The sequence below is a fragment of the Rattus norvegicus genome, chromosome 3 (assembly GCF_021556685.1).
Source record: "Rattus norvegicus strain SHRSP/BbbUtx chromosome 3, alternate assembly SHRSP_T2T, whole genome shotgun sequence".
NCBI lineage: Eukaryota > Metazoa > Chordata > Mammalia > Rodentia > Muridae > Rattus > Rattus norvegicus.
In genome coordinates, this window is record NC_141536.1 from 11356338 (window position 1) to 11383723 (window position 27386).

A 27386-nucleotide genomic window follows, 5' to 3' on the forward strand; every position below is an offset into this window, starting at 1 on the left:
CCATTACAGATGGTTGCGAGTCACCATGTGGTTGCTGGGAATTGAACTCAGGTCTTTGGAAGAGCAGTCAGTGCTCTTAACCTCTGAGCCATCTCTCCTGCCCCATGACCAGTTTTTTTGGGTTTTTTTGTTTTTTTAAAGTTGCCTGTGTATGGGTGTGGAAGGCAGACAGGTTGCTGGACTGCTAGGACTAGAGTTGCAGATGGTTATTAGCTATTATGTGAGTATTGAGGGTTGAACCCGGGTCCTATGGAAGAGCAGCCATCCTAACCCCATTGCTCCACTTGCAGCATGCCCAGCCTTCTTATGTAGGTTCTAGGTCTGAAACTGAGGTCCTCAATGGTTGTGAGCTAAGTACCTACCAAGCTACCTACCTCCCCAATCCCTTGTATGATACTTCAAAGTTACCTTTATTTAGAAGTTAGGTTCCCTCATTGAAGAGAGGGGCTTCCTCCCACCCTCCAAAACATTTACTTGGGATTCTTTAGTTACCCCTCTCCTCTTGGTTTTGTTCCTGTGAGTCACTGGTGTGCTGTCACTTCTGGTCTTATTAGAAGACTGTATGATGGCTGTTTTTCCAGAGGTCCTGAGTTCAATTCCCAGCAACCACATGGTGGCTCACAACCATCTTTAATGGGATCAGATGCCCTCTTCTGCTGTGTCTGAAGACAGCTACAGGGTACCAACATAAATAAATCTTAGGAGATTGTATGAATGGGTAGAGTGGGGTTTGCGACAGGGTTTCTCTACATAGCCCCTGGCTGTCCTGGACTTCTGTAAACCAGGCTGGCTAGGACTCAGAAGATGTGCCCGAGATGAAAGGCGTACACCACACCCCCCCCAGCTGATTCCTTTAAAGCCCACTGAGCCCAGCTGGTGCTACTTTTCTGTCTCTCAATGTGGGGTCTTCACTGGAACCTGTGGAATCTTATCAACTGTCCATCCTCCTAAAGAAAAGTGGCCCTTCCTCCCTTATAAGCATTCAGTAACTCCTCAGCCAGTGGTGGGACTGTGGAGCCCTTCTGCTTTCCATATATAGGCCACCACAGCTGCCACTGTTAGGGTCTGTATCAGATATTTAAATTTGTTTTGGCTTAGGTCACCCTTTTAACATTATGTAGAGAATTCATCACGACTTTATACTTTGGAACTTAGTACAAAGGTTTAATTTCTTGTAAATCTTGAAATCTGTTAAAAGTTGCATAAATGCTAATTTTTGTTTCCTAGTTTACCTGGAGGAATCTGAACTCGCTAAACAGCTTCATCCAAAGGAAAATGATCTGGTGTTTTTGGTTCCTGAGAAGAAATACATGGACAGGCATAGCGTGCAAGATCGCAGTCACTATTACTGTGGCTATGTTCATAAGTTTCGCCGCACTTCAGTCAGTAAGTAAATAAGGGGGCAACAAGGTGATCTCATTTGCCATACACTGTGCTTTCTTCGTCCCATATTTTGTTATATGCCAGGTTGATCACTTTCCATTTAGAAATCTTTTTCCTACCTAAGATCCCGAGTTTACTGCTTACTATTTAAAAGCTTTGCTTTTAATTATGTGTATGTAGGTATGTGCATACAAATGCAGTTGCCTGCTGAGGCCAGGTATACTGGATCCCCTGGGAGCTGGAGTTACAAGCAGTTATGAGCTGCCCAGCATCATGAGTACTGGGAACCCAACAGCTGAACCATCTCTCCAGCCTTGAACTTTTTTTTTTTTTCTTTTTGTGGCGGGTGTCTCTATGTGGAGGGTTTGTCTGTATGGCTCTGGCTCTGGATGTCTGGGAACTCTCTGTGTGTAGTCCAGGCTGGGCTTGAACTCAGTGAGTGATCTGCCTGCCTCTGCCTCTGCCTCTCTAGTGCTGGAATTAAAGGCACGCTCTGCTACCGCCTGGCTTTGTTTTAATGTCCTCTTCTGAGGCATTCTTCCATCTGCCATTTTTGTTTATCACTTGTAAGTCAACTGTTTAATAAGTCAAATTCTAACCTTAGCTTTCTCACTAATTACTAATGAGAAGAACAAACAATTTATTATCATAAGGCAGCTTAAGTTGGAAACTTAATGTTTCCATCCCTTCCAACCATTGCATTGTAGGGATTCCCCCAGAGCCTGAGCTTAAGAACATCTGCTGAGCAGTGTGTCTTGGTCTCCTGCACATTTGTAGTGTTCTCCAAAGGTGGTGAGAATTAATTCTTTGTTACTAAGGGAAACATGTCTCAGAAGTATAAAGTAATATAGCCAAGGTTGCTGTTAACATCAGTTCACAGGACATAATGAATCATTGTTTTTAGTCAGGCCATTCTGTGTTGCTTAGTTGTTTTTGAGCTAGTGGGTTCACATAATTCTCCTGCCTTAGCCTCCCAAGAAGCTGCTGCTACTACATGCAGGTTGTGTCACTAGACATGGTTCAAACCCTAGTTGCAGTTTACTGTGAAGTCCAAGTTCTTTATTTCACTCTGCTTTTTGACAGTTGACACGCTAGTATTCTAACTTGCATGAAGAGATGATTTCCCACTTCTGCATCCTTACTACATTGTGTCTCCAGAAGACTGTCAATTGTCCTGAGACTACAGCACCATGGTGCATTTTATCTGATGGGGAAGATTTACAGCAGGATGTGACTGAATTTTTGTTTTTGGCTCTTGAAAATGATTATTACATTTGCTGCTTTATAAGTATCTAATTTACAAGTTCTTTTTCTGAACTCATTATAGATAAGATCAAAACTTTTGAACTCTGTATTTGAAAGTCCATAATGTAAGCCTCTGTGGTCATGGTCCTTGGCTACGTAAAGCTGCACTGTACCAGCTCTGTAGACCAGGCTGGTCTCAAACTCAGAGGTTGGTTTTTTTGTTGTTGTTTTTTACAGTGAAAGCTACAGGTTTATTTCATTTGCAACAGTTCCACACAGTTCTCCACCAGTCATTCCAGTGTAAAAATAACCCCAAACCAACTCCTGAACAGTGGGAAAAAGTCAGAATAATTTTACATCTGCTAAATAGAAGTGACTTGGACATCATGTAAAATACAAGTTCTAAACAATGGATAATATTACACCGGTGCTTGCTTTTCTCCTCTTTGATTATAGTGCGCAGTGGGAAAACCGAGTGCTCCTTATGCATCCAGACACAAGATAACATGCCAGCCAGTGTTAAAGAGCTTACAAAGTGTATCGTAATCAGTTCTCTGGTGACTACACAGAGGAAACTCAAAGCCATGTCTCTGTTGAGCGGTCGGAACCAGTTGGCCAGAGCCGTTCTAAATCCAAACCCCATGGACTTCTGTACCAAAGATCTACTGACTACAACTTCTGAAAGAATTGTGAGTGCTGATTTGAATGAAGTCAGGAAACTGAAAGAACTGTGTCAGGACATTTTAGCTGCTACATGGTCCTGTACGCTTGTACACAGCGGTGCTTTGTTCCCTTCAGTGTTGCAAGGTGGGCAAGTAGGTTAGCTTATGTCAGGGTAAAGATAAGAAAGTGAAGAGGGTGTGGTGTGTTAAAAGAGCACCATTCAGCTGTTCTCCGGCATCTGCTTCAGTATTTGCTGGGTCTCACCGTTCAGGAGTTAACAGATTTTGTGGAGTGAGTTTTGTGTTTAAAGAGAGTTGGGAGAACTGGGGGATTGTTGCAAATGAAGAGATGAACCTGTAGTTTTCACTGTTAAAAAAGTACATATAGTCCAGAAAATTAACAAAAAAACGTGAAAGGAAACCAGTACTTCTAACCCTCATTGTTCATCTTCGAAGGAGTTGTCTTAGTTTAATGAATCAGAGGTTAGGAATATGGCCATCTAAGTTGAAGGACTAAATTTAGACTGGGTCTGGCCGTGAAAACTGTTTGCCACCTTGTGACATTGTATTAGGAAAGAAGAATCCTTAGAGCTTTCACTGTCTAAGAAGAGAATTGATTAAATGTAAACTATCAGAATAATTGAAGAAAAGTTACTTAAGGAAATTGTCATATTTGTAAAAACACATTAAAGCACAGTTACAAGTGGGCTGACTACTATGGGTGCTAACTAGTAATTAACCCAGTAATAAGTGGGCTGACAGCTATAGGTGCTAAGTAGTAATTAGTATCCAATTAGCTTTTCTCTAGTTGTGAGGGGTCAGTCACTTACCTTTTGTGTTTGATGTGGACTGGAAGAAAGTTGAACAGATGCGGTTCTTACCTTCTCCCCTGTGTTACCACAGAAAGATTTGATTACACACATCTTTTCTATAGATTGCCTACTTAAAAGATTTTAATGAAGACCAGAAGAAAGCCATAGAAACTGCGTATGCCATGGTGAAGCACTCACCATCAGTTGCCAAAATCTGTCTGATTCATGGACCACCCGGAACAGGAAAATCAAAAACAATTGTAGGTCTCTTGTACCGCTTACTGACAGAGGTAGGTGTGATACTGTTAGCCTGGCCATGGCTCTGCTTGACTCGAATTAAGAGACGTGGGCATTAAAGTACCTTCGCCCTTTTACTTGTGTATTTAAAAAGGTTTATTATTAACTACTATTGTTTTTAATATGAAATAAAATGTATGGCTGTTTGACTCACATTTATGTCTGTGTACTTGCATACAGCACTTAGAGACTAGAAAAAGGCAAGGCAAGATTTCCCTGGAACTTGAGCTGCAGACATTGTGAGCCATGACGTGGGTGCTGGGAATTGAACCCGAGTCCTTTGGAGGAGCACCCAGTGCTCTTTATTTTAATGAATGTAATCTTGAGCTAAATGTTGGTTGGACTGAATATTGATTAAGTAATTGTAAAATGTAAGGCCTAGAGCCCCGCAACAGTTGTGATAACCTTTCTGGCAGAGACGGCTTTCTGTGTGTGCTGTGCGTGTTTTATGTAGGAATGAAGGTTAGGATCTTGTATGTGCTCGTGTGTGTGCACTGCTTGCCACAGTAACTCTCATATTGTGGAAGGAATAGATGCTGTCCTTTAACCACTGTGACAGCTCATTGTTTGTCTGCTGTGTGACAATTGTAGAGCCAGAGGAAGGGCCATTCAGATGAAAATTTCAACGCCAAAATCAAGCAAAACCGAGTCCTTGTGTGTGCACCTTCCAATGCAGCGGTTGATGAGCTTATGAAAAAAATTATCCTCGAATTCAAAGAAAAATGTAAAGACAAGAAGAATCCTTTGGGTATGATATGCACTTGTTTTTGTTGTTTTTCTCCTGATTGTATTTTTCTTGAGGATATCAGACTCTGCCTGTTAGCAGTTAGGGTCAGTCAGCTGCAGAGTGCTGTGTAAGCATGGCGTACATTGGCTTCCGGTTCACAAAGCTTAGGGAGTGAGCTCATTAGTCTGGGCACTGTGCAGTCTTTGGAAAACCAGATTCCTTCTGTATTGGTGCCTTACTGTGTCGTAATCTCCGTTCCTTAGTGTACTCTTGGGCAGGGATAGCTGTTACATGTGCAGTATGAGTCATCACAGAGTGAGGACAGGTGAAATGACAAAGGGAACAAATGATCATTGTCTCAGGAGCCTTCCTAGATGCACTAGTCTCATCTCCTCATTTCCCTTCCACTGCAAATTACGTGGGACGTGTCTGTATTCTGGGAGATGACATATATTCTTGCTTTCCTTTCATATGTACACCTAATAAACAGTTTATTTCCTCTGAGACTTAATACTCTGTCTGTCTATAGCCAAACTCTTGTTTCTTTTTAGTGGTTGTGAGCAGAGACATTATCCTTATATCCTTCTGGTCTACCTCTCTGAAGTAATAGCAACTCTGTGCTCCTAAGCTGACCGTGTAGTCAGCTGACTGGCTCGAAAGCCACAGTTTGGGTAGCAGCGTCCAAGAGAGCTGCAAGTGTAGTCAGGAGATGTAACTGCAGGTGTTGTACACAGTGTGCTCTTAATGCAGTGGAGTAGCAGAGCTGGGAGGGGGCATCCCCCACAGACACCTATACTGAAGCGTATTCAAGTACAGGTGACGTTAGAAACAAGAGTCTGAACGGCTGTCAGTGGGTGATGACACTTTGTCTTTATATCTGTTGAGGGGACAATGCTTGATTGCTAATGTGTTATTTTAGTGCTTCGAAGATAGTGGTCATAAGTGAGAACGGGATAAAAAAGACGACTTCATACAGTTTGTTATTTAGTATTGGTGTTGACTTATTTTGTTCTTTTTGGCAAGTTTTTGTGACTTGTTGAATTTTTTTTCAGGGGTCGAGTCATTGCAATTTTATTTTTTTGGATTTTCGAGACAGGGTTTTTGTGTAACCCTGGCTGTCCTGGAACTTGTTCCAAGACGAGGTTTTTCAAGCCTGCATTTTACCGAATGTAACTTATACCTTAATGATGATAATTTAAAGAGCATAATAAATGCCCAGCCATCTGTCAGTGTTCTTCCTTTGCCCTGCTCCAGAATCCAGGAAAACCACTAGAACTCTGTGCTTCCTAGGTTTGTTTTCAACTCTGTCTGGATATGTTGAAAACTTCAAGTAAGTGTAGACTAGAGAAGATGGCCTTACATTTAGGAGAGGGAACTGAACTAGGGTTTTAAAGAACTTGTATTAAAGGTAACTATATAAATATGCCATTTCTTCTCCATATATTTGTTTGAAAATTTGTGTCAAGTGGGTACACATGCCCCATTCTTTTTTTTTTTTTTTTTTTTTTTTTTTGGTTCTTTTTTTCAGAGCTGGGGACCGAACCCAGGGCCTTGCGCTTCCTAGGCAAGCGCTCTACCACTGAGCTAAATCCCCAACCCCCATATGCCCCATTCTTAACAGGCAGGAGGATTGTTAGAAGTTCAAGACCAGTCTGGTTTACATATGAGCCCCAGGCCAGCTTGAACTGTATACAAAACCTTCTCTCAAATATCTTAATTCTGGGTGTTGGGGTGGGAATGACCAAGTAAGATTCTGTTTGAATTAAATATATAATAATATATGGTAAAGAAAACTTAAGCGTTAGGTGTAGGGGCATATGCCTTTAATCTCAGCATCTACATTTATCATTCATTCCTCATCTGTGTTCTTCATGGAACACTGTATAGAGAAGAATTTGAGAAACAGCCTAACAGTATGAGCTCTGCATGTGCTATCATGTGACCTTCCTAGCTTGTGTTGTGTGAAGTGGTAAGTACTTGTCTTAGAGTTCTCATCTGGGTATCCTGAGAGAATGTGTGAGAGGCTTTAGTACATCTCCTGGCATGCAGCTGAGAGTTGTTGCCCTTCCCTGATTCATGTGGAGATGGGATTTATTAGCAATGTCCTTATTAACTTTATGTCTTTTTATCAACAGGAAACTGTGGAGATATAAATTTAGTAAGACTGGGTCCAGAAAAGTCTATTAATACAGAGGTCCTAAAATTCAGTTTGGATAGCCAAGTCAGCCATAGAATGAGTAAGTGCTGGCCCGTTTACATTGGTGTTCCTCTGCTGTTTTTATAACAAGTGATGATGGGGGCACTAGTGGTATTTTGCGGACCCCACAACTAGTCTGGCTTCTTTCTCATTGTGTTTGTGAAATGTGCCTGTGTGAATTTTGCCAGAGTTGACATGTAATTTTAAATTTTGTATTAGAAAAAGACTTGCCTTCTCATATTCAAGAAATGCTTAGAAGAAAAGAAATTCTAGATGCTCAACTTGATGAGCTTTCTCGTCAGCGAGCTCTGTGTCGAGGTGGGCGGGAGATGCAGGTAAGAACATCTCCTCACTTGGGCCTTGCAGAAGTGGCTTAGACATGAACTAGTCAATGGGTGCATAGTGCTGCTCTTACCATGTGGTGTGACTCCATAAAATGTAGGAGTTGTTTGGTTAGTGTCAGGGTTAGCAGCCTCTTTTGTAAATACTGTGTGTTTTATAGACCATAGTCTGTTGTCTCTGACAGCTTGACTGGGGCTCGAAAGCCTCATCAGATCAGTGTAAACAGCTGCAATTGTATTGCAGTAAAGATTTATTTATAAAAGGAGATGGCATATTTCATTTATTAGGCACTTTTCTGTTATTAAACCCATTTTAGGGACTGGAGAGATGGCTCAGTGGTTAAAAGCACTGGCTGCTCTTCCAGGGGACCCAGGTTTGGTTCCTAACCTCCACATGGCAACTCACAATTAACTACAGTTCCAAGGAGCTGATGTTGTCTTCTGGTTTTCTCAGACTCTGGGCCCACACGTGATAGACACAATGCAAACAAAACACATGTACACAGCAATAATAGTAACCAATATTTCTGATTAGGTTGAGACAAGAGAATTTACTGGCTCATAGACGCAGCCAAGAGTGACTTAGCTTTCAGTATGTTTAGATCAAGAAACTTAGCTGGTAACGTTTTGCCACCTTTTGGTTTCCTTTTCTTTATATCTCAGCCTCTTTTTTTTTTTTTTTTTCCCCCATGAAAAGTCAAGTGCCAGTGTTTCTGGGCACCACCACTCTGGCTGTGCCTGACACCCTGTGTCTGTTCAAAGGATACATTCTGATTAGTTTCTGTTGCTAAGCAGATCTGATCCCTGGTTTTCTTTAGGGGAAGGGTGCCATGATTTCCTGTGTCTTCATTATGTTGCACGCTCATCCCTGTGTCAGGATTGCTGTGTGTGAACACCTTAGCTGTGATGGAAGAATGAAGCCGAGATCTAGGAAGCTTTGAGAACCTAGGCAGACAGCAAGCAGGGCACATGGGAGACATAGTTTAGCCCATCGGGTGTCTAGAGCAGTGTTGGGACTTGACCAGACTTGATTCCACACTGTTTCAGTGAATTTCATGGGTAAGATGTTTTTTATTCTAAATCTGAGAGCTTTCTAAAGTGCTTGGTTTTCATGGTGATTTGAAAATTGTTTTCAGAGGCAAGAATTAGATGAACACATTGTCATAGTTTCAAAAGAAAGGCAAGAACTTGCTTCAAAAATTAAAGAGGTAAGTAGTTAACCTGCATATTTCACTTTCTTTATGAAACAGTTCAGAGGACATAAGGGCTGAAGTCTGCTTAGAAAAGTATTTAAGGGGGGTTGGGGATTTAGCTCAGTGGTAGAGCGCTTGCCTAGCAAGTGCAAGGCCCTGGGGTTCGGTCCCCAGCTCCGAAAAAAAGAAAAGGGAAAAGTATTTAACATAAACATGACACTTGCAAAAGTGAAGACTTCAGTATTTTTCCCTTAGTTATAGGTCAGTACTAAATATTTTCTTTTTTCACCAGCTGCAAATAGAGTTGCTAACCTGAGTAGTTAATGAGACTAGGTTTGTTGATACTGAGAGAGAAAACAGGAATGAACCATGTTAGTAATTTAGTAAGAACGTAGCAACTGTGGACTATCATGGACTCTGTGTTATGAATGTAAGTTGAGTGACAGTGGGATGCAGTTAGGCATAAAAACATACAGCCCCCCTTTTCTACTCTTGGCATAGAACATAAGCTTTCTGTGCTTTTGTTTGGATCTTGCATCATACAGTTGGTCCCAGTTCTGGGTCACCCACCCACAGTCCAAAGTAGGTTTAGAAGAACAGTTTAAGGGTAACTAGTAGTTTGTGCTTTTTGACCGGAGACACAGTTGAGTTTAATGTCTATTTGCCTTAGCAGCGTAAATAACCTCTAAACTAGTGTTTCAATGCCTAGAGGCGAAGTGCGTTGTTCATCCGTATTGTGAGCTTTGTTGCTCATTGTGTCTTCTAGGGGCTATTAAATTAATCATTTTTGGGGGAACACCCATTACAGTTATGGCTAATAGGAGAGACCCTGGCTATGCTTTAGTACTGGAGCTAGCTTACCACCTCTTTTAAACTCACATACTTTGTCCTTGAAGTCTAGAATGGATTCGTGCAGAAGGATTTCTCTTCCTAGAGCTGAGCCCCTTTTATTAAATATTCTTGTGTCACATGAACAATAAAGGACAATATTTTATAGTAAAAATAGGAGTGTTAGAGGAGTTGCGTATAACTGGCTATAGTTACCCTTTGTCATTCTAGGTGCAGGGACGCCCACAGAGAGCACAGAATACCATCATCTTGGAGTCCCATGTCATCTGCTGCACATTGAGCACTAGTGGTGGTTTATTGCTTGAGTCTGCTTTTCGAGGGCAAGGGGGTGTCCCCTTCAGTTGTGTCATCGTAGATGAGGTCAGTGGACAATCAAGTGTCCAGGTGTGACTAGGACCATAAAGAAAAGTTGTGGGTGAATTATGGGTGAAGTGTGGATGAAATGGGGTTTTTCTTTAGTGATCACTGCTCTTGCAGTGCTGGAGAGTAAACAACCAGCCTTGCTTGTGAGGAAGGCTCTGTGTCCCCAGCCCTTAGCTGATTTGTCCATGTTCTCCTCATGCAGTGAAACATGGTGCTGACCGTCTGCTGCAGAGCGAGGGCTGTAGTCTTCTCCAGCACTGTCTCTCCTGAGATGCAGCAGTTTCTCTGTTTTTTTGTTTTTTGGGTTTTTTTAAGATTTATTCATTTTTTATATATGTGTACACTATAGCTGTCTTCAGACACAGCAGAAGAGGGCATCAGATCTCTTTACAGATGGTTGTGAGTCACCATGTGGTTGCTGGGATTTGAACTCAGGACCTCAGGAAGAGCAGTCAGTGCTCTTAACCGCGGAGCCATCTCTCCAGCCCCAGCAGTTTCTCTGTTAACTTTGAAATACAATTTTTTTTTTTGAAATACAAATTTATGACTTGGAACAGCTTTGGCTGCTGCATTTTTAGGGGACGTCTTTTATTTCTTGTTCATTTACTAAAGACTAATTGTGTACATGGTTGGCTGGAGTGAAAAGTCAGAAGACAGAAGGAGTGGATCATTAGATACTGAGAACCATTCTAGGAGATCCTGTCCCCTGTCATAGATATAAATTATGTGGTAAAATGAACGACCAGAAAGAGTAGAAATGATGAAATCATTAAAGACAATGTTACTGAATTAGAAAGTCAGGAGACAGTCAGGCCTCCAGTACCATCTGAGTTTCAGAGGCAGAGTTCTAAAGCCGGCTCAGCAGGAATGAAGCAGGCACTTAAGATGTGCACAGCCTTGTGGGCCGTCTGTCCACAGGACGGCGGTGGTGGTTGAGTTCACAATACTTGTTAGATTGTTTAAAATTGTGTTTAGGGGCTGGAAAGTGAGCTCAGCTGGTAAACCAGTAATTGTGTTAGATAACTTGTTTTTGTCTTACGATGAAATCTTTTATATGTATAATTTTTGTTGCTATACCTTCACTGTACATGGTATAATGTCCTACATAAAGACATTTTCATAAAAGTATGATCTACTTTGATCATTTTTAAAAAATGCTTATCTTTGATACCTGGTTTAGAGGAGGCTGGGATATAACTCAGTAATAACGCACTTGCCCAGCAGGTATGAAGTCGTCCTGCATAATTAAATTAATAATAATAAGCAATAACAATAAAGGTCTAGCTCTAGTATAGGTGCTCCTTTGGATGATTAGACCTTCATTCCGGCACTGTCTCCCTTTCTCCTTCCTTCCAGGCCGGGCAGTCTTGTGAGGTGGAGACGCTTTCTCCTCTCATCCACCGCTGCAATAAGCTCGTCCTGGTGGGGGACCCCAAGCAGCTCCCTCCCACAGTCATCTCTATGGTGAGTGCCTCTGTGACGGCAGAGGCTCTGCCTTGATTGTGAAAATGGTTCTGTCTTAAATTGTCATTTCTTATTTGGGAAATGACAGGAACAAAGAGAAGTGTTATTTGAAGTCTCATAAGGGAAACTGTGGCCAGGCAGTGCCGGTTGCCCTGGGTGCTGAGGCCTGCCGGGATACACAGTGAGACCTGCTTCAAAACACACTGAACAGTTTTTGCCAATGTCCTCTTTGTTCACAATTGTGCTTCTGAGTGTATGGGCGAGAGTCTCTTAGCCACAAAAATCTTAGTTCACATTACTTTATGCTTTCCATTCAGAGGAGGGGCTCTATCTGATAAGAACACAAAACACATAAGAGAACTTTAAATGTAAAGACGACTACTCCCCACCCCCTACGCACACACCGTTCATGCTTTACACTAAGTGTTCTCGAAGCTAAGCAAAACATGAGGCATGGTTTGGAAACAGATGTTCAGTTTGGCTTATTTTTTATTTATTTATTTTTTTTAATTCTTTTTTTCGGAGCTGGGGACCGAACCCAGGGCCTTGCGCTTGCTAGGCAAGTGCTCTACCACTGAGCTAAATCCCCAACCCCTGTTTGGCTTATTTTTATTCAGGAGTTCACACCTGAAAGTGCAGGTGATAACAGAAGAAGGTGCACCCAATGTAAATAGAGTTGTGTTAGAGGACTGATGTGCTCCAGGCTGCCCCTTTGTTTGTTTGTTTGAGATAGGTTTCTCTGTATGGCCTAGCTGCTCTAGAACTCGCTCTGGAGACCAGGCTGGCCTGCAACTCAGAGATCTACCTGCCTCTGCCTCCTGAGTGCTGGGATTGAAGGCGTGCCCACCACTGCCTGGCCAGGCTGCCTTTTTTGTTTTGGACTCATCTCCATACTAGACTTGTCTTCTGCAAATTCGTATCAGAAATCAAACTCAGTAATTGTTTTGGGTCATTTAAATAGGCTTATACCGTGGTTCTGAAATTTAATAAAATTGTTTTTTTTTTTTTTTTTTTTTTTTCTTTTTCTTTTTTTCGGAGCTGGGGACCGAACCCAGGGCCTTGCGTTTGCTAGGCAAGCGCTCTACCACTGAGCTAAATCCCCAACCCCAAAATTGTTTTTTTTAACTAATATCTTTTTATACAGAGTGGTGGCCTCATAATCTCAGAAAAAAAGATCACTTTGAAAACATCTCTGTCCAGTTACTCAATGAGTGTGTGTTTGTTGTCGCCATTTGTTTTTGATTTTGGATTTATTAGAACAATGGTGCAGTTATGTAACTGCAGGCACAGGTGCACAGCCACTGTGGGGAACTGCAGCAGGGGCCCTGCTTGTGAGCAATAAAAGAAGCTTACTGAAGAAAAACTTACAAATGGTTACAAAATCGATATTCACACTGCGTCATTCATACGTGTGTGTGTGTGTGTGTGTGTGTGTGTGTGTGTGTGTGTGTGTGTGTGTGTATGTGTGTATAGTATATAAATTCTTTGTGTGAGTTTTCTACCACATGCATGCCTTAAGGAGGTATTGCGTTTCCATGTGGGTGCTGGGAATCAATGGGCCCCTGCAAGAACAAGAAGTGCTCCTTAACTACTGAGCCAACTTTCTAGTGCTCTTGTCTTTTTTTTTTTTTTTTTAAACAAACTATTTTCTGGAGATAATTACTGTGGAGATAGTTTTCTTTATGTAGCCCAAGCTGGCCTGGAACTTGTTCTGCAACCCAGGCTTGACTTGAACTCAGTGATCCTCCTGTCTCAGCTGCTTGCGTTTTGGGACTATGAGTATGCACTCCCACAGCCAGCTCGGCCAGGCGCTGTTGTAGATATGGAGGCTGTGATGATAAAAAGACAAAGTCCTTACACTCATGGTGCTTCTGGCTTGGTGGGTGGCAGACAGTATCGAGTTACAGGATGAGGTAAGAAGTAGTAGGTAGGTAGGTAGGTAGGTAGGTAGGTAGGTAAGTAGATAGATAGATAGATAGATAGATAGATAGATAGATAGATAGATAGATAGATAGATGCATGCCCAGGTATATATATGAGGTTTTGTTAAGAGCAGAGGTACTATTTTCCAGCTACCTCAGGGACAGCCTTTTTTATGTCATCAAGTACAAATTTGTAAGTTGAACTCACTTTTTCTGTCTTTTTTTTTAAAGATTTATTATGTATACAGCATTCTGCCTGCATGTACACCTATACACCAGAAGAGGGCATCAGATCCCATTACAGATGGTTGTGAGCCACCATGTGGTTGCTGGGAATTGAACTCAGGACCTCTGGAGGAGCAGTCAGTGCTCTTAACCTCTGAGCTATCTCTCCAGCCCTTTTTTTGTCTTCTTAAGTAGGTCTATTATGTTGTGTAAATTCTTCTATTTTTCCCAGAGAGATTTAAAATTGGATTTGGGAAAATTGGATTTGGGGCTAAATTGAGTAAACTCTGGAAGATATAGATAAAATTGCCAGATATCTCTTAACGACTGCTTAGTTACACAAGCTCGTATACATACAGGTGTACAAATCTGTACATAAGCATTAGGGTACAAGTGTTTTACTTGCACTGTGGAAGTTTGCGTAACAGTCTTATTCCTCCTGGACATGCGTGAGTATTGCCATTAGCATGGTCATGTTTGTGTGTACAGGTTTTAGAGGGCATTTTAACTTCCAGGATATGTGATTTGAATCTTTTATACTGACATTGAAAATTATATAGTACAACTCTGAGAACGTGAGCAATTTTCATCATCTGTTTGGGTCACTGTTTTTCATGCTAGCGTTATAACCCATTACTTGGCTTGTAAGGTCAATTCAGTAGGTTTGATCCTAGCTGACTTAGCAGTGTCAGGACTTGGCACCATGAGTCTGTGTAAAGCCATTGTGTAAAGCCTTCCTTGTAGTGATGCCCAACACTTAAGTTTGTGAGGGCTGTGAGGGCACAAAGATTTGTTCAAATCTATGTTAAGTTTCTGTGCTTCTTTTTTTGTTCATCCGGGAGGCCTCTTGGACCTATCAGAAGAGCTCTGTTGTGGTCATTCACACCCTCACCTCATTCACAGCACTTTGTAGATTTTCTAGAGAGAGAACATCGAATTTTCCAGTCAAGGGTCACAGCTCCCTGAGGATCAGCATCTGAAACATCTTTTCCTGAACCTGACCGATAGTGATCTTACGCTGATAGTGGTCTTGGACCACCTGATTTTTGACGCGCATTTGCTTCAGAATATCAGTTACAGTAGTGGGAACTTGTAAAAAAACAAAAAAGAAACAAAAAAAAAACTGATTGTTTTTCAAGACAGGGTCTCTCTGTGTTGTTCTGGTTATCCTGGAACTCACTCTGTAGACCAGGCTGGTCTCAAACTGAGATCCACCAGCCTCTGCCTCCTGAGTGCTGGGATAAAAGGTGTGTACACCACTGCCCCAAGCTTTCCCCCCCCCCCCCCCCGGGTATAAATTCTTAACAAACCTTTTTTCTTCCCAGAAAGCACAGGAGTATGGCTATGACCAGTCGATGATGGCGCGATTCTGCAAGCTGCTGGAAGAGAATGTGGAGCAGAACATGATTGGCAGGCTGCCGGTGCTACAGCTCACCATTCAGTACAGGATGCATCCAGACATATGTCTCTTCCCTTCTAATTACGTTTATAATAAAAACCTGAAGACAAATAGGTGGGTGTCCTGTAGTGCTTGTAAGCTTGTCCTTTGGGAAGCGGTAGCTGCTTATGAAGATGTCTTGGTGTAAAAAGCATAAACCAGACTAGCTGTGTTAGCCAATGCAGGTGACCCTATTTACTTGGGAAGTAGAAGCAGGAAGATTGTTGAGACTTAAGAGGCCAGCGAAGGCTACAGAGTAAGACCCTGTTTGGAGGTGGCAGGAGGGAGGGTGCTTACCTTAAATCATTGTGCTATGTTGACTGTATGAAGTGCAGATAGATTGAAAAGAAGAGAGGGGGCAGGGTGGTGACAGCACACATCTTTAATCCCAGCACTTAGGAGACAGAGGCAGAAGGGTTTCAAGTTAGGGGCCAGCTGGGGATACATGGAGAAAGCTGTCTCAAAAAAGGGGAAGGGAGAATCACCATGTTCAATAATCACTGGTGATTTCATGGCCTACCTATGGTACTAGAGATTGAAGCCAGGCTCTTAGTCTTGCTTGTGCATTTGCTCTCCCTGGAGGCCGCACCTTGTGTTTGTAGCCCTGAATGTGTGTCTCCTGTACTGTTGTGAGCTGTTCTTGAGTCACGATTGTTCAGATCTTCTTCCTGGGTACCAGAATGGAAATAAAATCCAGTTTAGACTTTTCATTACTGTGCATTTGTGAAAGAAGATCTCTTAATCTCCTAACTTTCTCCTGGTTCTGTCTCACACAGAAAATAAAAGAAGAAGATATTGATAAAATGTGTGCTTTAGAGCATATTTTCTGAATATGATTGCTTTTCTATAGATTGACTGAAACCATTCGATGTTCATCAGAGTGGCCATTTCAGCCCTACCTCGTGTTTGATGTTGGAGATGGTTCAGAACAACGGGATAATGAGTATGTTTTTGTCTTCCTTCAGTCTCCAGTAATGGCCTCAGAATTATTAGGTTATAAGCTTTTCCCATACATACCTCTCCATTACCAAGGCATAGTCATTTTGGTATCTGTGTTGATAGCTTCCCTTTTCAGGTGACCAGTGCTTTTCAGTCCTTCAGCAGTTACAACCATGCAAGATCCCATCAAAAGATGATTGTGATCTCATGGGAAAGCAGACATGGGTAGTCCTTAAAATTTTGAGTTGTGAAGGAATGTGTTGGGTACCTATAAAACGATAGACAAGTGGAGCTAGGCGGTATGTTGCTAGGTAGCAAATGTAACAGAAGAGCCAAGGATTGCTCTGAACAGAGGAGTTAACAGCCTTGGAGGCATTGTTTATGAACTAAATACTACCCTGCTTTGGGGAAAATGTAAAAAAAAAACAAAAACAAAAATCTGAAAAACCCCACAGATTCTAAAATGAGAATAGGAAATGGGGCAGAAGATTCCCTTACAGTGAAAAGTAAAGAGGGGTCAACAGCACCGGGATCCCAACAGTAAGGAAGGTTCCTGTGATTTCTTGGAAAGGAGAACAGAAGAGGAAGAGCTGAGCCCCAGGCACATTACAGGATCAGAAAGCAACAAGGACTTGATAGTCGTAACCTGAGGGATAGCTAAGGTCTAGGAGAGTGAGCCGTCTTTCTGTGATGTGTTAGCATAGCTGATAGCATGACAGTAGCATGACTCAGGAAAACAAGGGCCCCTGTTGGTAACGGTTGGATCTACTCTGGTAATGAAAGGACACACATACTTGGGGTATGGACTGGGAGAACAGGATATGGAGAGCAGAGAGGATGATGAGGTAGCTTTCTGACATTCAGCCATTGTTCATATTTAGCTGTCTGGGTGATATCTTTTCAGCTTCGTGGTTTATTGGTTTAAACTTAGCTGACTACAAATTCCTTTTTTACAACTACTTCCTGGATTGGACAGTTATTTTATAGTTATTTATATATATAAACAATCACGAATTACATCATCTTCATGCTGCTGCCTGACTAGAGGGAAAACACCTACCTATGTGCTCTTTACTGTGATGGGAAATAAACTAACTAGAAGTAGTGAGCGACTAGACTGCTGTGAGATTTGACACCTTGTCCTCTTTTCCCATCTTTTTTTTTTAGCTCATACATAAATGTTCAAGAAATAAAGTTGGTGATGGAAATAATTAAACTTATTAAAGAGAAAAGAAAAGATATTTCCTTCCGAAATATTGGCATAATAACTCATTACAAGGCTCAGAAGACGATGATCCAGAAGGATTTGGAGAAAGAATTTGATAAGAAAGGGTGATGTACTTTTATATGTATTTCTGGTGTTTATGTGGAATTAGTTCTTAACAGTACTGGGGTTGAATCTGGGTCTTTGTATACTAGGCAAGTGCTCTAATATCTTTTTATTATTTTTGTGATCGTGTCTATACGTTTCCCATTTGCTGTCCTCCTGCCTCAGCCACCAGCCCCTGCTAAGATTACTTCTACACTAAAATTGAAGATAAAAATCTGGAAGTCAGTGTCAGGTGTGTGGTGAGAAACATGTAACTCCAGCACTTGGAAGGTGGAGGCAGGACGATCAGTCAAGGTCATCCTTGGTACCATAATTTCTTTTCCCATTACTGTGACAAGATATTCTGACAAAAGCATTAAAGGGTTTATTTCACCTCACAGTTTATTACAGCCCATCATGATGGGGGAATCAAGGCAACAAGACTCGGAAGCCTCCAAGCAGCAGCAGAAGAGCAGTGAATGTATGCATGCTAGTGATGAGCTCGATTCCTCCACTGTTACACAGTCCGGGATCTCCAGCCTAGAGAATGGTGCCACCCACACTGGGTGGGTCTTCCCAACTCAACTAACACCATCAATAGATAATCCCCCAAAGACATCCCCCAACCCATTTCTTAGGCTAGTGCAGCTTTTACCAAGTTGAGTATTAACACTAATCATCATATTCTGGTACGTAGTTGAGTTCAAGGCTAACCTGGGCTGCGTGAGACCTGTCTCAACAAAACAGTCTGGAGAGGTGGCTCAGTGGTTAAGAGCATTTGTATTGCAGTCATGAAGACCAGAGTTCAGATCCCAGTACTTAGACAACAAGCTGAGAGTCCAGTACGCTTCTTTGTAACCACAGCTCCCAAGCAGGCAGAGATGGGGAGATTTGGGGGTTGGCTGGCTTCCAGCCTGTCTGAGAAAACATGTGCTTTCAAGCCTTTCCTCACATGCTCACAATTGCTGTAACTCCAAAGACACACACACATCTTTTAAAATACCAAAACTAACAACATTTTAAGTTTCTTCATCTAGAAACACACAAAACTGACTTTAGAGAAAAGAAATCTGGAGAAAAAAATATATGTATGTATGTATGTTTATATAGCACACCTCTTAGTGTAGTAACCAAAACCTGAGAAACAGGTTGGACTTGACTGCTGAGTTCCACCAAATGTCAGTCCACAGTCAGCACTAACTTAGCTGTGTGTCTGCAGTCCTGGCACTCTGGAGTTTGAGGCAGGAGGATCTAGAGTTTTAGACCAACCTTGGCTACATATGTGAAAACAACAGAAAACTCAGTAATACTTAGGACTTGACAAAAGCCTAAGAACACTTCCTGTTTTTCTTTTTTTTAATTTATGTAAGGCAGGCACACCATGGTGTGCATGTGGTCAGAAAACAACTTTCAGAAATTGGTTCTGGATAGAACTCAGGTCATCAGGCTTGATGATCAAGCAAGCTGTCTTATGTGATGAACCATGTTGCCAGCTCCAAGGATACTAGTTTTTTTATGACAGCAGACCAGGGAAGGTGTGAACAAGAGCCATGGGACTGCTAACACTAATGATTGCAGATTTAAGAATGCTAAGTGGACAGCTGTAGACTAAGTCCAGTGCATATTAAAGGGACTGTGTATCACCACCACATGGAATTTATCCCAGAGTGCAGTGTTGGCTCAGTATATTGATGAAATAAGAGAAGAAAACAAGACTTGGCAGCTCACTCCTGGAACCTCCATACTTGGGAAGCCAAGGCAGGACAAACATGAGCTTGAGGCCACCCTGGGTTACCAAATGGAGATTGTGTCTTTAAAAGAACAGATTGAGAAGGTGACCCACGTGTCATACTAACAGATGACAGAAAAGACAGCAAAAACTATCTTTCACAATAGAAAACACTATTAGGAGTACAGAGAAAATGTCTTGTCTGTAGAAAACACATAGGTAATTTGCTCTGTGGTAGTTCAAGCAGTCTTTCCTGTGGACCACAAAGGATGTTTGTCCTTATTACTACTTCTGTTGTCCATTGCAGTAGATGTTCTCACCAGAGCAAGAGTTTTCTTATCTAAGTCTGTAAATAATTCAGCATGGTTATATTTATAGATTCAGTAATGAAGCTACATAAAGAAAATATTAGGGTTAACACTTGAGTTTAAGAGACTTGTAGAGGGGCTGGGGATTTAGCCCAGTGGTAGAGCGCTTACCTAGGAAGCGCAAGGCCCTGGGTTCGGTCCCCAGCTCCGAAAAAAAAGAACCAAAAAAAAAAAAAAAAAGAGACTTGTAGAATACAGGATCAATATATTAAAAAAAAAATGGGAGTTGGGGATTTACCTCAGTGGTAGAGCGCTTGCCAGCAAACGCAAAGCCCTGGGTTCGGTCCCCAGCTCAAAAAAAAAAAAAAAAAGGTTGTAAGTGAATAGTCTGCTCAAGAAGTAAAAACATTCTATTTATAATGGCACCAAAAGTAATCAGGTACTTAGGAGGAAATCAGACCAGTAGCAGAAGATGCATCCACTGGAAGGTACAAAGCGTGCTACAAGGAAAGTTTAAGCGCCCAGGACCCGGAAAGATAAGAAGACGCAGTCCCAGTGGCTGAACTCAGGAAGGCTGATGCTTTTTCTGCCAGAATTCCACCTGCCTCTGATGGAAGTCATCTGAAGACTGGAAGGCTTAAGGAAACACACGTAGAGATCTGTATAGCCTGAGAATAGGAGATGGTTTCTTATGGACCTCATAAACACTAAGAATTGTGTTTCAAAAGACTCTATGAAAAGAAAGGAGAAAGGATGTTGTGCTGACCTCAGAAGTCTATCTGAAAAGACTATGTTATCTGGAATATACAACGAACCTTACAACTTAGTACTTTTTTTTTTTTTTTTTTACATTTTCATGGCAGGATTTTTCTCTGTGTAGCCCTGACTGTCCTGGAATTCATTCTGTAGACCAGGCCACCCTCAAACTCAAGAGATCCATCTGCCTCTGCCTCCCAAGTGCTGGGATCAAAGGTGTGCGCCACCACTACCCGGCATCCAATGAAGAGTTTTAAATACTGCCTGTGTATGTGTATTTCAGAATTTAAATGTTTTAGTAAACTCACACCTTTTATAAACAGACCTGCAGAAGTGGATACGGTAGATGCCTTCCAGGGCCGGCAGAAAGACTGCATCATCGTTACCTGTGTCAGGGCAAGTGCTGTGCAAGGCTCGATAGGGTAAGTAGCTCACATTTCTTTGTCACTTGTTGGGCAGCAGCTGTCACCTAGCTCCACCAGTGACTGCCCTTAGAGCCCTATCATTTGTTTTATTCCTTTTCTTTTGTTTAAAATAGTGGTTCTCAATCTGTGGTCACGACCTCTTGGGGATGTAGATAACCTTTCACTGGATCACATATCAGATATCCATCCTGTCAGATAACTTACATTATGATTCACAACAGTAACAAAGTTACAGATAGGAAGTAGCAACAAAAATAATTTTATGTGTGGGGACACCACAACAGGGAGAACTGAAAGACCAGCGGGGTGGGGAAGACCCCCACTCAAATCTCGAGACAACGCAACCCCCAAAAACTCACGAGAAACCGGTCTTGATGTAATGAACAAGAGGTGTATTTAAGGAACCAGAGCTCTGGGGACGACACGTACCTCACACAGGAGACAGAGGAGTTGACCCCGAGCCCAATTAGGGGAAGGGATTTATAGGGAAAATAACATAGGCAGTTGGCAATAGTCACACAAAGCAAAGCAATTTTACTATTTGTTTACATTGGCGCACATGATCTAGCTTGGGCTCAGTCCAACTCCCGGCCACCCTGCCTCTGGGGCGAGCTGACCCCAACTCTTTTTCCTCAGGACTGGTAAGTCAGGCCTTATTGAGGCCAGTGGTCTATGGCCGGACTACTTCCCCATAACATGTGATATTATTCTTTTGTGAGGTGCACTGGCCCTCACAGCAGGGACAGTGGGGGATAGTTTAAAAATCTTTATTCTTTCAGAACTATATAAAAGGGTTTCAGCATTAGGCAGAACCACTGTAATAACTTAGCCATTGAGATGGCTTAGTTGGTAAAGTGCTTACCATACAAGCATAAGGACCTGAATGTGACTGACTGTCCAGTACCCATGCTAAAAGCTGTGCATGATGGTGCCTGACCTGGGACAGAGTACACCCTGAGAGTGAGCTCACAGAAATAACTTTGTCGTTGCATAGATTCCTGGCAAGTTTGCAGAGATTGAATGTCACCATTACACGAGCCAAGTACAGCCTCTTTATCCTTGGACATTTGAGGACTCTGATGGTAGGTACACTCTGCGGGGGGTGGGGCTACAGGGAGTTTTAAATTTATCTGTTGTTGGCTGTTGTTTGTTTTTTCATCAAAATGGAAATGATTTCATGGTTACAATAGAAATTGTTAGGTCCTTCAGCAGCTTAGCTGTGAGCCTTCGTGTATGTACAAACTGTTCTTTCTTAGCTCAAAGCTCAAGTGTGTACATTAGGATTTCAAGGTGGCCCGTCTAAAACCTGTTGTGTATCAGCGACAAGACCAAGAGGGTGTGTAAATCTACATAGGACGTGCTAGGACAGAGTTTACCAAACAGTGGCGTGGGTGTGAGTGGCTTCTCCAGAGAGTACAGGCACATGTGAGACTGCCTTCTATGGGCACATGGGTTGCAAGGAGAGGTCTGCCCCAGAGCTGTTCTGCCGCAGGGGTTCTTGGGATGAAGCATAGCGTTCTGTATTTTCGGTGGATAGATGGTGTGAGTGAAGCCGGTGGCAGGCAGCAGGGTAGCATGTGCTTGCTGCTCAGCTTGTCTGAGGCTTTCAGTGTGGTGGTGCTTTGAAGTTTGGCTGTGAGCCTTATCTTCTAACATCTTTTAACTCTCTTGCCAGCCCAATAACTTTTTGGTGTTTTAAGAAAGTGGTCCTCTGAGGAGAGGAGCTAACTCGCTTGTTTTTCTTCACTGTTTTGTTAATAGCAACCAAGGGCATTCAGATGTATCTCCTTCCTGTCTCACACTTACCTACACCTGTGGTTTAGCTTGTGCTGTTTGTGTACCCTTTAAAGGGAGCCATAAAAGCTGGTTTCATGTCTCTTTTTAAGTTGATAAGGAAAATTGAAATTTTATCATAAATACTGCTAAAAGATTGTTTCTAACATAAATGTTGATAGTTTAAAGTCATGGGGACTGGAGACATGACTCAGTGGTTGAAAACGTTTGCTGCCTTTGTAGAGGGCAGGAGTTTGGGTCTCAGCACCCATGTTGGATGACTCACAACTGCCTGTAACTTAAGTTCAAGGTCCCTGAAAGCAACTGCACTGACATAAACACAGAACACAGAAATAAATTATAAACCATTACCGATGGCCTGGGGACATAGCAGGTGTAAGGGCCTGAGTCTGTCCCCAGCAGTGTGCATACAACTTAAGCAAGATTAGAGTAAGATAATAGAGAGGTTTGGGGCTGGAGAGGTGCTCAGGGGCTAAGAGCTCTCCCAATCTTCTCTCAGTAGATAGTCCTTTGAGAAGTTAATAAATGCTGTGGGTTTTCTTCAAGAACAGTCACGTATGGTCAGGATTTTGCCTTCTAAAACTAAGTGTTAACTGTTAAAATGTCAGCCATGCCCAGGGCCTGGTGGCAATCTAGATCCGCAGGATGGATGCTTATTACAGTAGCTGCTAGAGGAGTGCGGCCATTGTGCACGTGTGGGGTTGATGCATCTGAGGGGCTGTAGTTTTAATTTTCATTTCAATTAACAAATTTAAAATAGATAGCCCAGTAGGGCTAGATCTGCAGGAGGCATCTTCCTGTGCTGCAAGGATGGCAGGGGTAGGAGTGGGGTTTCCTTACAGCTGTCACCAGCCCTGGCTTTTATTATGCCGCCTTAGGGCTGGTCGTTTGAACGCCTCCTCTCACTCTTGTCTTCTGAGTGGTGAAGTTTTGAGAGTCTGTTTTATCAGACTATATTTATTCCTTCAGAAACAGAAGTTGGACACCCATGCTTTTCCAGCAAAATGAGTGTTTCTGTAGGGTGTGATTGTTTCTCTTCTGTGTTTCAGGAAAATCAACATTGGTATGAACTGATTCAGGATGCTCAGAAGCGTGGGGCCATTATTAAGACCTGTGACCCAAACTATAGACATGACGCCATGAAGATCCTGAAACTGAAGCCTGTGCTGCAGAGGAGTCTGACCCATCCCCCAGCCACTGCTCCGGAGGCACCCAGACCTCAGGGTGGCTTGCCCAGCAACAGACTGGACAGTGGACTTGCCACAACATCTTTTGCTCCTTCTTTATATCACACACCCTCTGATACTGTCACTTCAAAGGAACCTGAAAGGCCACTTCTTCAAGACCGACTTCGAGATCCACGACTACTCAGGAGATTGGATGCTGAAGCCAAGGGGACATTCCTGAGGGATCCACAGCCCGAGAGCCCCCAGCTCCCTGGGGTAGTCCATCTCCTGGGAGAGTCTGGCTGTCCTGTGCTTTTCCAGGACCTAGGTTTTGTTGTGCCACCATCCACTGCCATCGTTGCTCCTCTGGGCAGCCACAGGTCGCCTATACAGGCTGAGCCACGACCTGCTCACCCTGCTGCTGCCGCCTCCACAAGTAAGAGGAAGTACAGTGACCCAGATGCTGGGCTCAGCCACAGAAGAGAGCCTAGGGCCTTTGCTGGAGAGCAGGGGAGGCACGGCTCTGTGACTCATCATGCGCTGAGAAGCACTGACTTGGACAGGAGGAGGCTGGATGATAGCAGTGCCAAGAGGAGACGGTTTCTATAGTAGCGCCTGGGGACGGGACTGTCACCACAGGCCAACTAGTAGCACCTTACATATAAACTGGGTTTTGTTTTTGTTTCCCTTGAAGAGTCTCTGTTAGAGGAAGGAATACCTTCTGATGCTTGGTCTGTTTGTTGGTCTTGTGTTCAGTGCTTACTTCTTGCCAGTTGTATACACGTGGAGAGGGCATTTGTATGCCTGAAATCTTGTTCTTGAGGTCAGAATTCAAAATGTTGGGAGCTTTCGTTCTGGAGAAAAGGTCAGATCAGAGTGAGTACTGTAAAGGTTAAACTATGAATCTATATAGCAAATGGAAAATTCTTTTAAAATGTAAACTGGTAGACCACATTTCCTTCCTCAGCCTAAAATATTGGTCATTTTCCAACAGAACAAACTTCATGTTTAAAGAGAGAGAGAGGAGGACTGGTCCTTCAACCACTGTGTAGTAGACAAGTTTAACAACCTCAGTACTGGGAGTTAGCCAGCTTTGAACCAGTGGCCAGTGTCTTGAGCTAGGGTTTCTTAGGCCTTTAGAAACCAGCATATTAGTTAGGGGTTGTTGTGCTCATTGGTGCATTTTTGAGACAAGACAGCTCAGCACAGGGCATTACTGTGACAAGTTCATTTACCTGTACTGGTGTATGACTTAGTTTTCTGGCTGAATTTCTTTCCCTTCTCCAAACGGAAGAACAGTTTTTTGAACTGCCATCCATGTTTCCAATGTTTTGTGAGGTTGGTGTAACTGGCGAATTGTAGACATGCTTATGTACCAAAGGGAGGGTTTGTGTGGCTTGTTGGCCTGGCCTGGAAGAGTCCAGTTAGGATGTTTGTGAAGACTTGAGAGTTGCCAGGAAAATGAAAAAGGATGCATTTGAAGGGATTTCCATGGGAGCCACACAGGAGCAAAGCAGATAGCTTATCTTCAGGCAGGAGGGAAACGGTGAGAAAGGAGAGCAGCCATGTGGGCTGTAGGACCATCCAGTAGATGAAAGTGCAATCTGTTGGCTCACTGAGGCACTAGCCTGTGTCAGAGCTGCTGAGCTTGTGAGAGGAGAGCAGAGGGGGCTGGAGGTCAGTCAGAGTCAGGGCAAGGGACGGCTGCTTAACCAGTCTGCATGTAGAAGAGCAGTGGGAGTGGGGTTTCTCGTGACTGCTGTACACACCGCTGCTTTGGGGCAAGAAGACAGCCTTAAAAATAATCATTTGCTACTTGGAGGGGTTTTTGTCATCTGTTTTTTTGTTTTTTTTGTTTGGTTGGGTTTTTTTTTTGTTTTTTTTGGTTTTTTTTTTTTTTTTTGGTTTTTTTTTCAGAGCTGGGGACCGAACCCAGGGCCTTGCGCTTCCTAGGCAAGCGCTCTACCACTGAGCTAAATCCCCAACCCCTTGTCATCTGTTTTTAAACAAGAGTTTTTGTTAGAAATTCTGCTGAATTCTGCATTTTGCCAAGTTTCAACACTTGAATTTCCTGATCTCTCTCCACTGGTGCCCAGACATGAACCCCAATATCTGCTGAGCACTTTTGAAACTGGGGAGTAGGTACCTTTTCAAGCGCTTCAGCCTCCTGGCTGTACCCAGCTAGGTGGGAAGGAAATCCTACTCTGGCTAGGGTAGGGAGTTCAGTAAGCTCCTGCATTGGCAGGAGACCTCACTGTCACTTGAACTTGTCTTTCCTAGTGTGTGGGGTGTGCTCAGTTTAGCAGAGACTTGTAACCACCTAAAGGCAAAAGTATGCTTCTGAGGGGGGCGTAAGAAAACAGCAATAGCCAGGACATTTCCCACTTGACGCTAAAGAAACGCCTTTGTAAAAAGAAGTTTTCCCAAACATGTAGTTGGCCGCTATCTGCCAAGTATGCTGTGGACATTGTGTGTTCGTCTACTGGCTCCCGGCTGGCCACAGCAGAATGTTGGGATTCGTATTGCGCCTGCCTACTTTGTGAGTGTAAGGGTTGCTGGCATTAGACTCTGGCCAGGGGATCCTCTCTTCCAGCAAGCAAACCTTAGACCTTTTCTCAGCAGAATGTAGTTGCGTAACATTAGATTTGAATTCTTAATTATTCCAGTTGGTAAAGGTATTTGGAGAAAAGTGTTTGCTGCGTCCAGTGGCCTTTTCCTAACAGTGCTGTCAGAAATGGTGAACCCTGACAAGATGAAAAGTTCACTTTGTCCTTGCTGTGGTTAAAAGAACATGCCCCGACCACTTTGAAATGTTACTTCAAGGCGAATGTATCATACCTGTCTTACTTTGCTTCTCTCTTGATTTACCACAGTTTGTTCAGTTACGTTTTCATGAATTACCAGGAGTAAATTTGAACAAACACATGTGAATAACTTCCTGTAAATGTGTTTTATAACAAGAGTGTGCTAAACTATTTTCTAAAATTACTTGTGCACTTTGGGGATTTTTCTGTAGCTTGTGTTTTGTATGCTCTGGATTCATAACTGGACTTTGGCAAATAGTAAACCTGTTATCTTTGTTAAAACCTAAAATTTAAGAGAAAATGGAGAAATAAAAACAAACAGGAAAACTGGCCTGGGTTAGAAGTACTTTGTGCTGCTAGGTTAGAGCTGGACGAGTTGCCTGCTGACCCTTTCCCCTGCCAGCTCTGTTTTCATCGCCCTCCTTGCCCGGTCCCTTTAGAATCTGGGTAAGGTTATACCCAGTCCCCGTTGGCACATGGACATACTGCAGATTCCAGCAAGTTCGTTAGTCTGGGGCTGGAGGTAGAGAACACAAATGAGCAGTGACTTGGGACAGGCACTCCTGGGAATGCCAGTGGAGGCATGGCCCATCCATGTCTAAGTTGGGTAATTGCTAGTGGTCACAGATAACTGAGAACACACGCAGTGGCTTACAGAATGAAGCACTTAAAGGGCACTTAATCTGCTTTCCACATCTTGCTATACCCAGTGTGCACTTGGAAATCACAGGGAAGACGGAGGCTGATAATAAATTTGCCCAATGGGCTGAGCACTGTGCCATGGTCACTTCATCTGGAATTTGTTAGCACAGTAGCTGTCAGTGATTAAAGTGACCAGGCATCCCTCTCTGTACCAATCCACAATTGCATGCAGTCCCTCCACTCCCTGGGTTTCACTATTCATTGAGGAATAAATAATTCAGGGGGCAGCATAAGATTTAGCTCGAACGTCAGAGAATTTAGTGTTGCAAGCACCACAGAGGCAGTTTTCTGCACACAAGGGACCTGAGTTATCACCCGCTGCTGCTGTAGGATGTG

General features: G+C 42.9%; 1 protein-coding gene across 10 annotated transcripts in view; it reads left to right on the forward strand.

Moving 5' to 3' along the window:
- The window catches only part of Setx (senataxin), a 52279-nt gene extending 25601 nt beyond the window's left edge, over positions 1–26678 (forward strand). For 2 of the 10 annotated variants that reach the window (XM_087652964.1, XM_087652963.1), the window contains 16 exons: positions 1228–1386; positions 3085–3317; positions 4225–4392; positions 4991–5147; positions 7262–7363; positions 7543–7658; positions 8801–8872; positions 9917–10066; positions 11426–11533; positions 15006–15193; positions 15969–16061; positions 17225–17389; positions 17768–17932; positions 20483–20581; positions 21579–21666; positions 23428–26678. In XM_087652964.1, the coding sequence (XP_087509090.1) occupies positions 1228–1386; positions 3085–3317; positions 4225–4392; positions 4991–5147; positions 7262–7363; positions 7543–7658; positions 8801–8872; positions 9917–10066; positions 11426–11533; positions 15006–15193; positions 15969–16061; positions 17225–17389; positions 17768–17932; positions 20483–20581; positions 21579–21666; positions 23428–24153 (2789 nt within the window). In that variant the 3' untranslated portion in view covers positions 24154–26678. 10 annotated transcript variants of the gene reach the window in all.
- Positions 26679–27386: the final 708 nt, after the last annotated feature.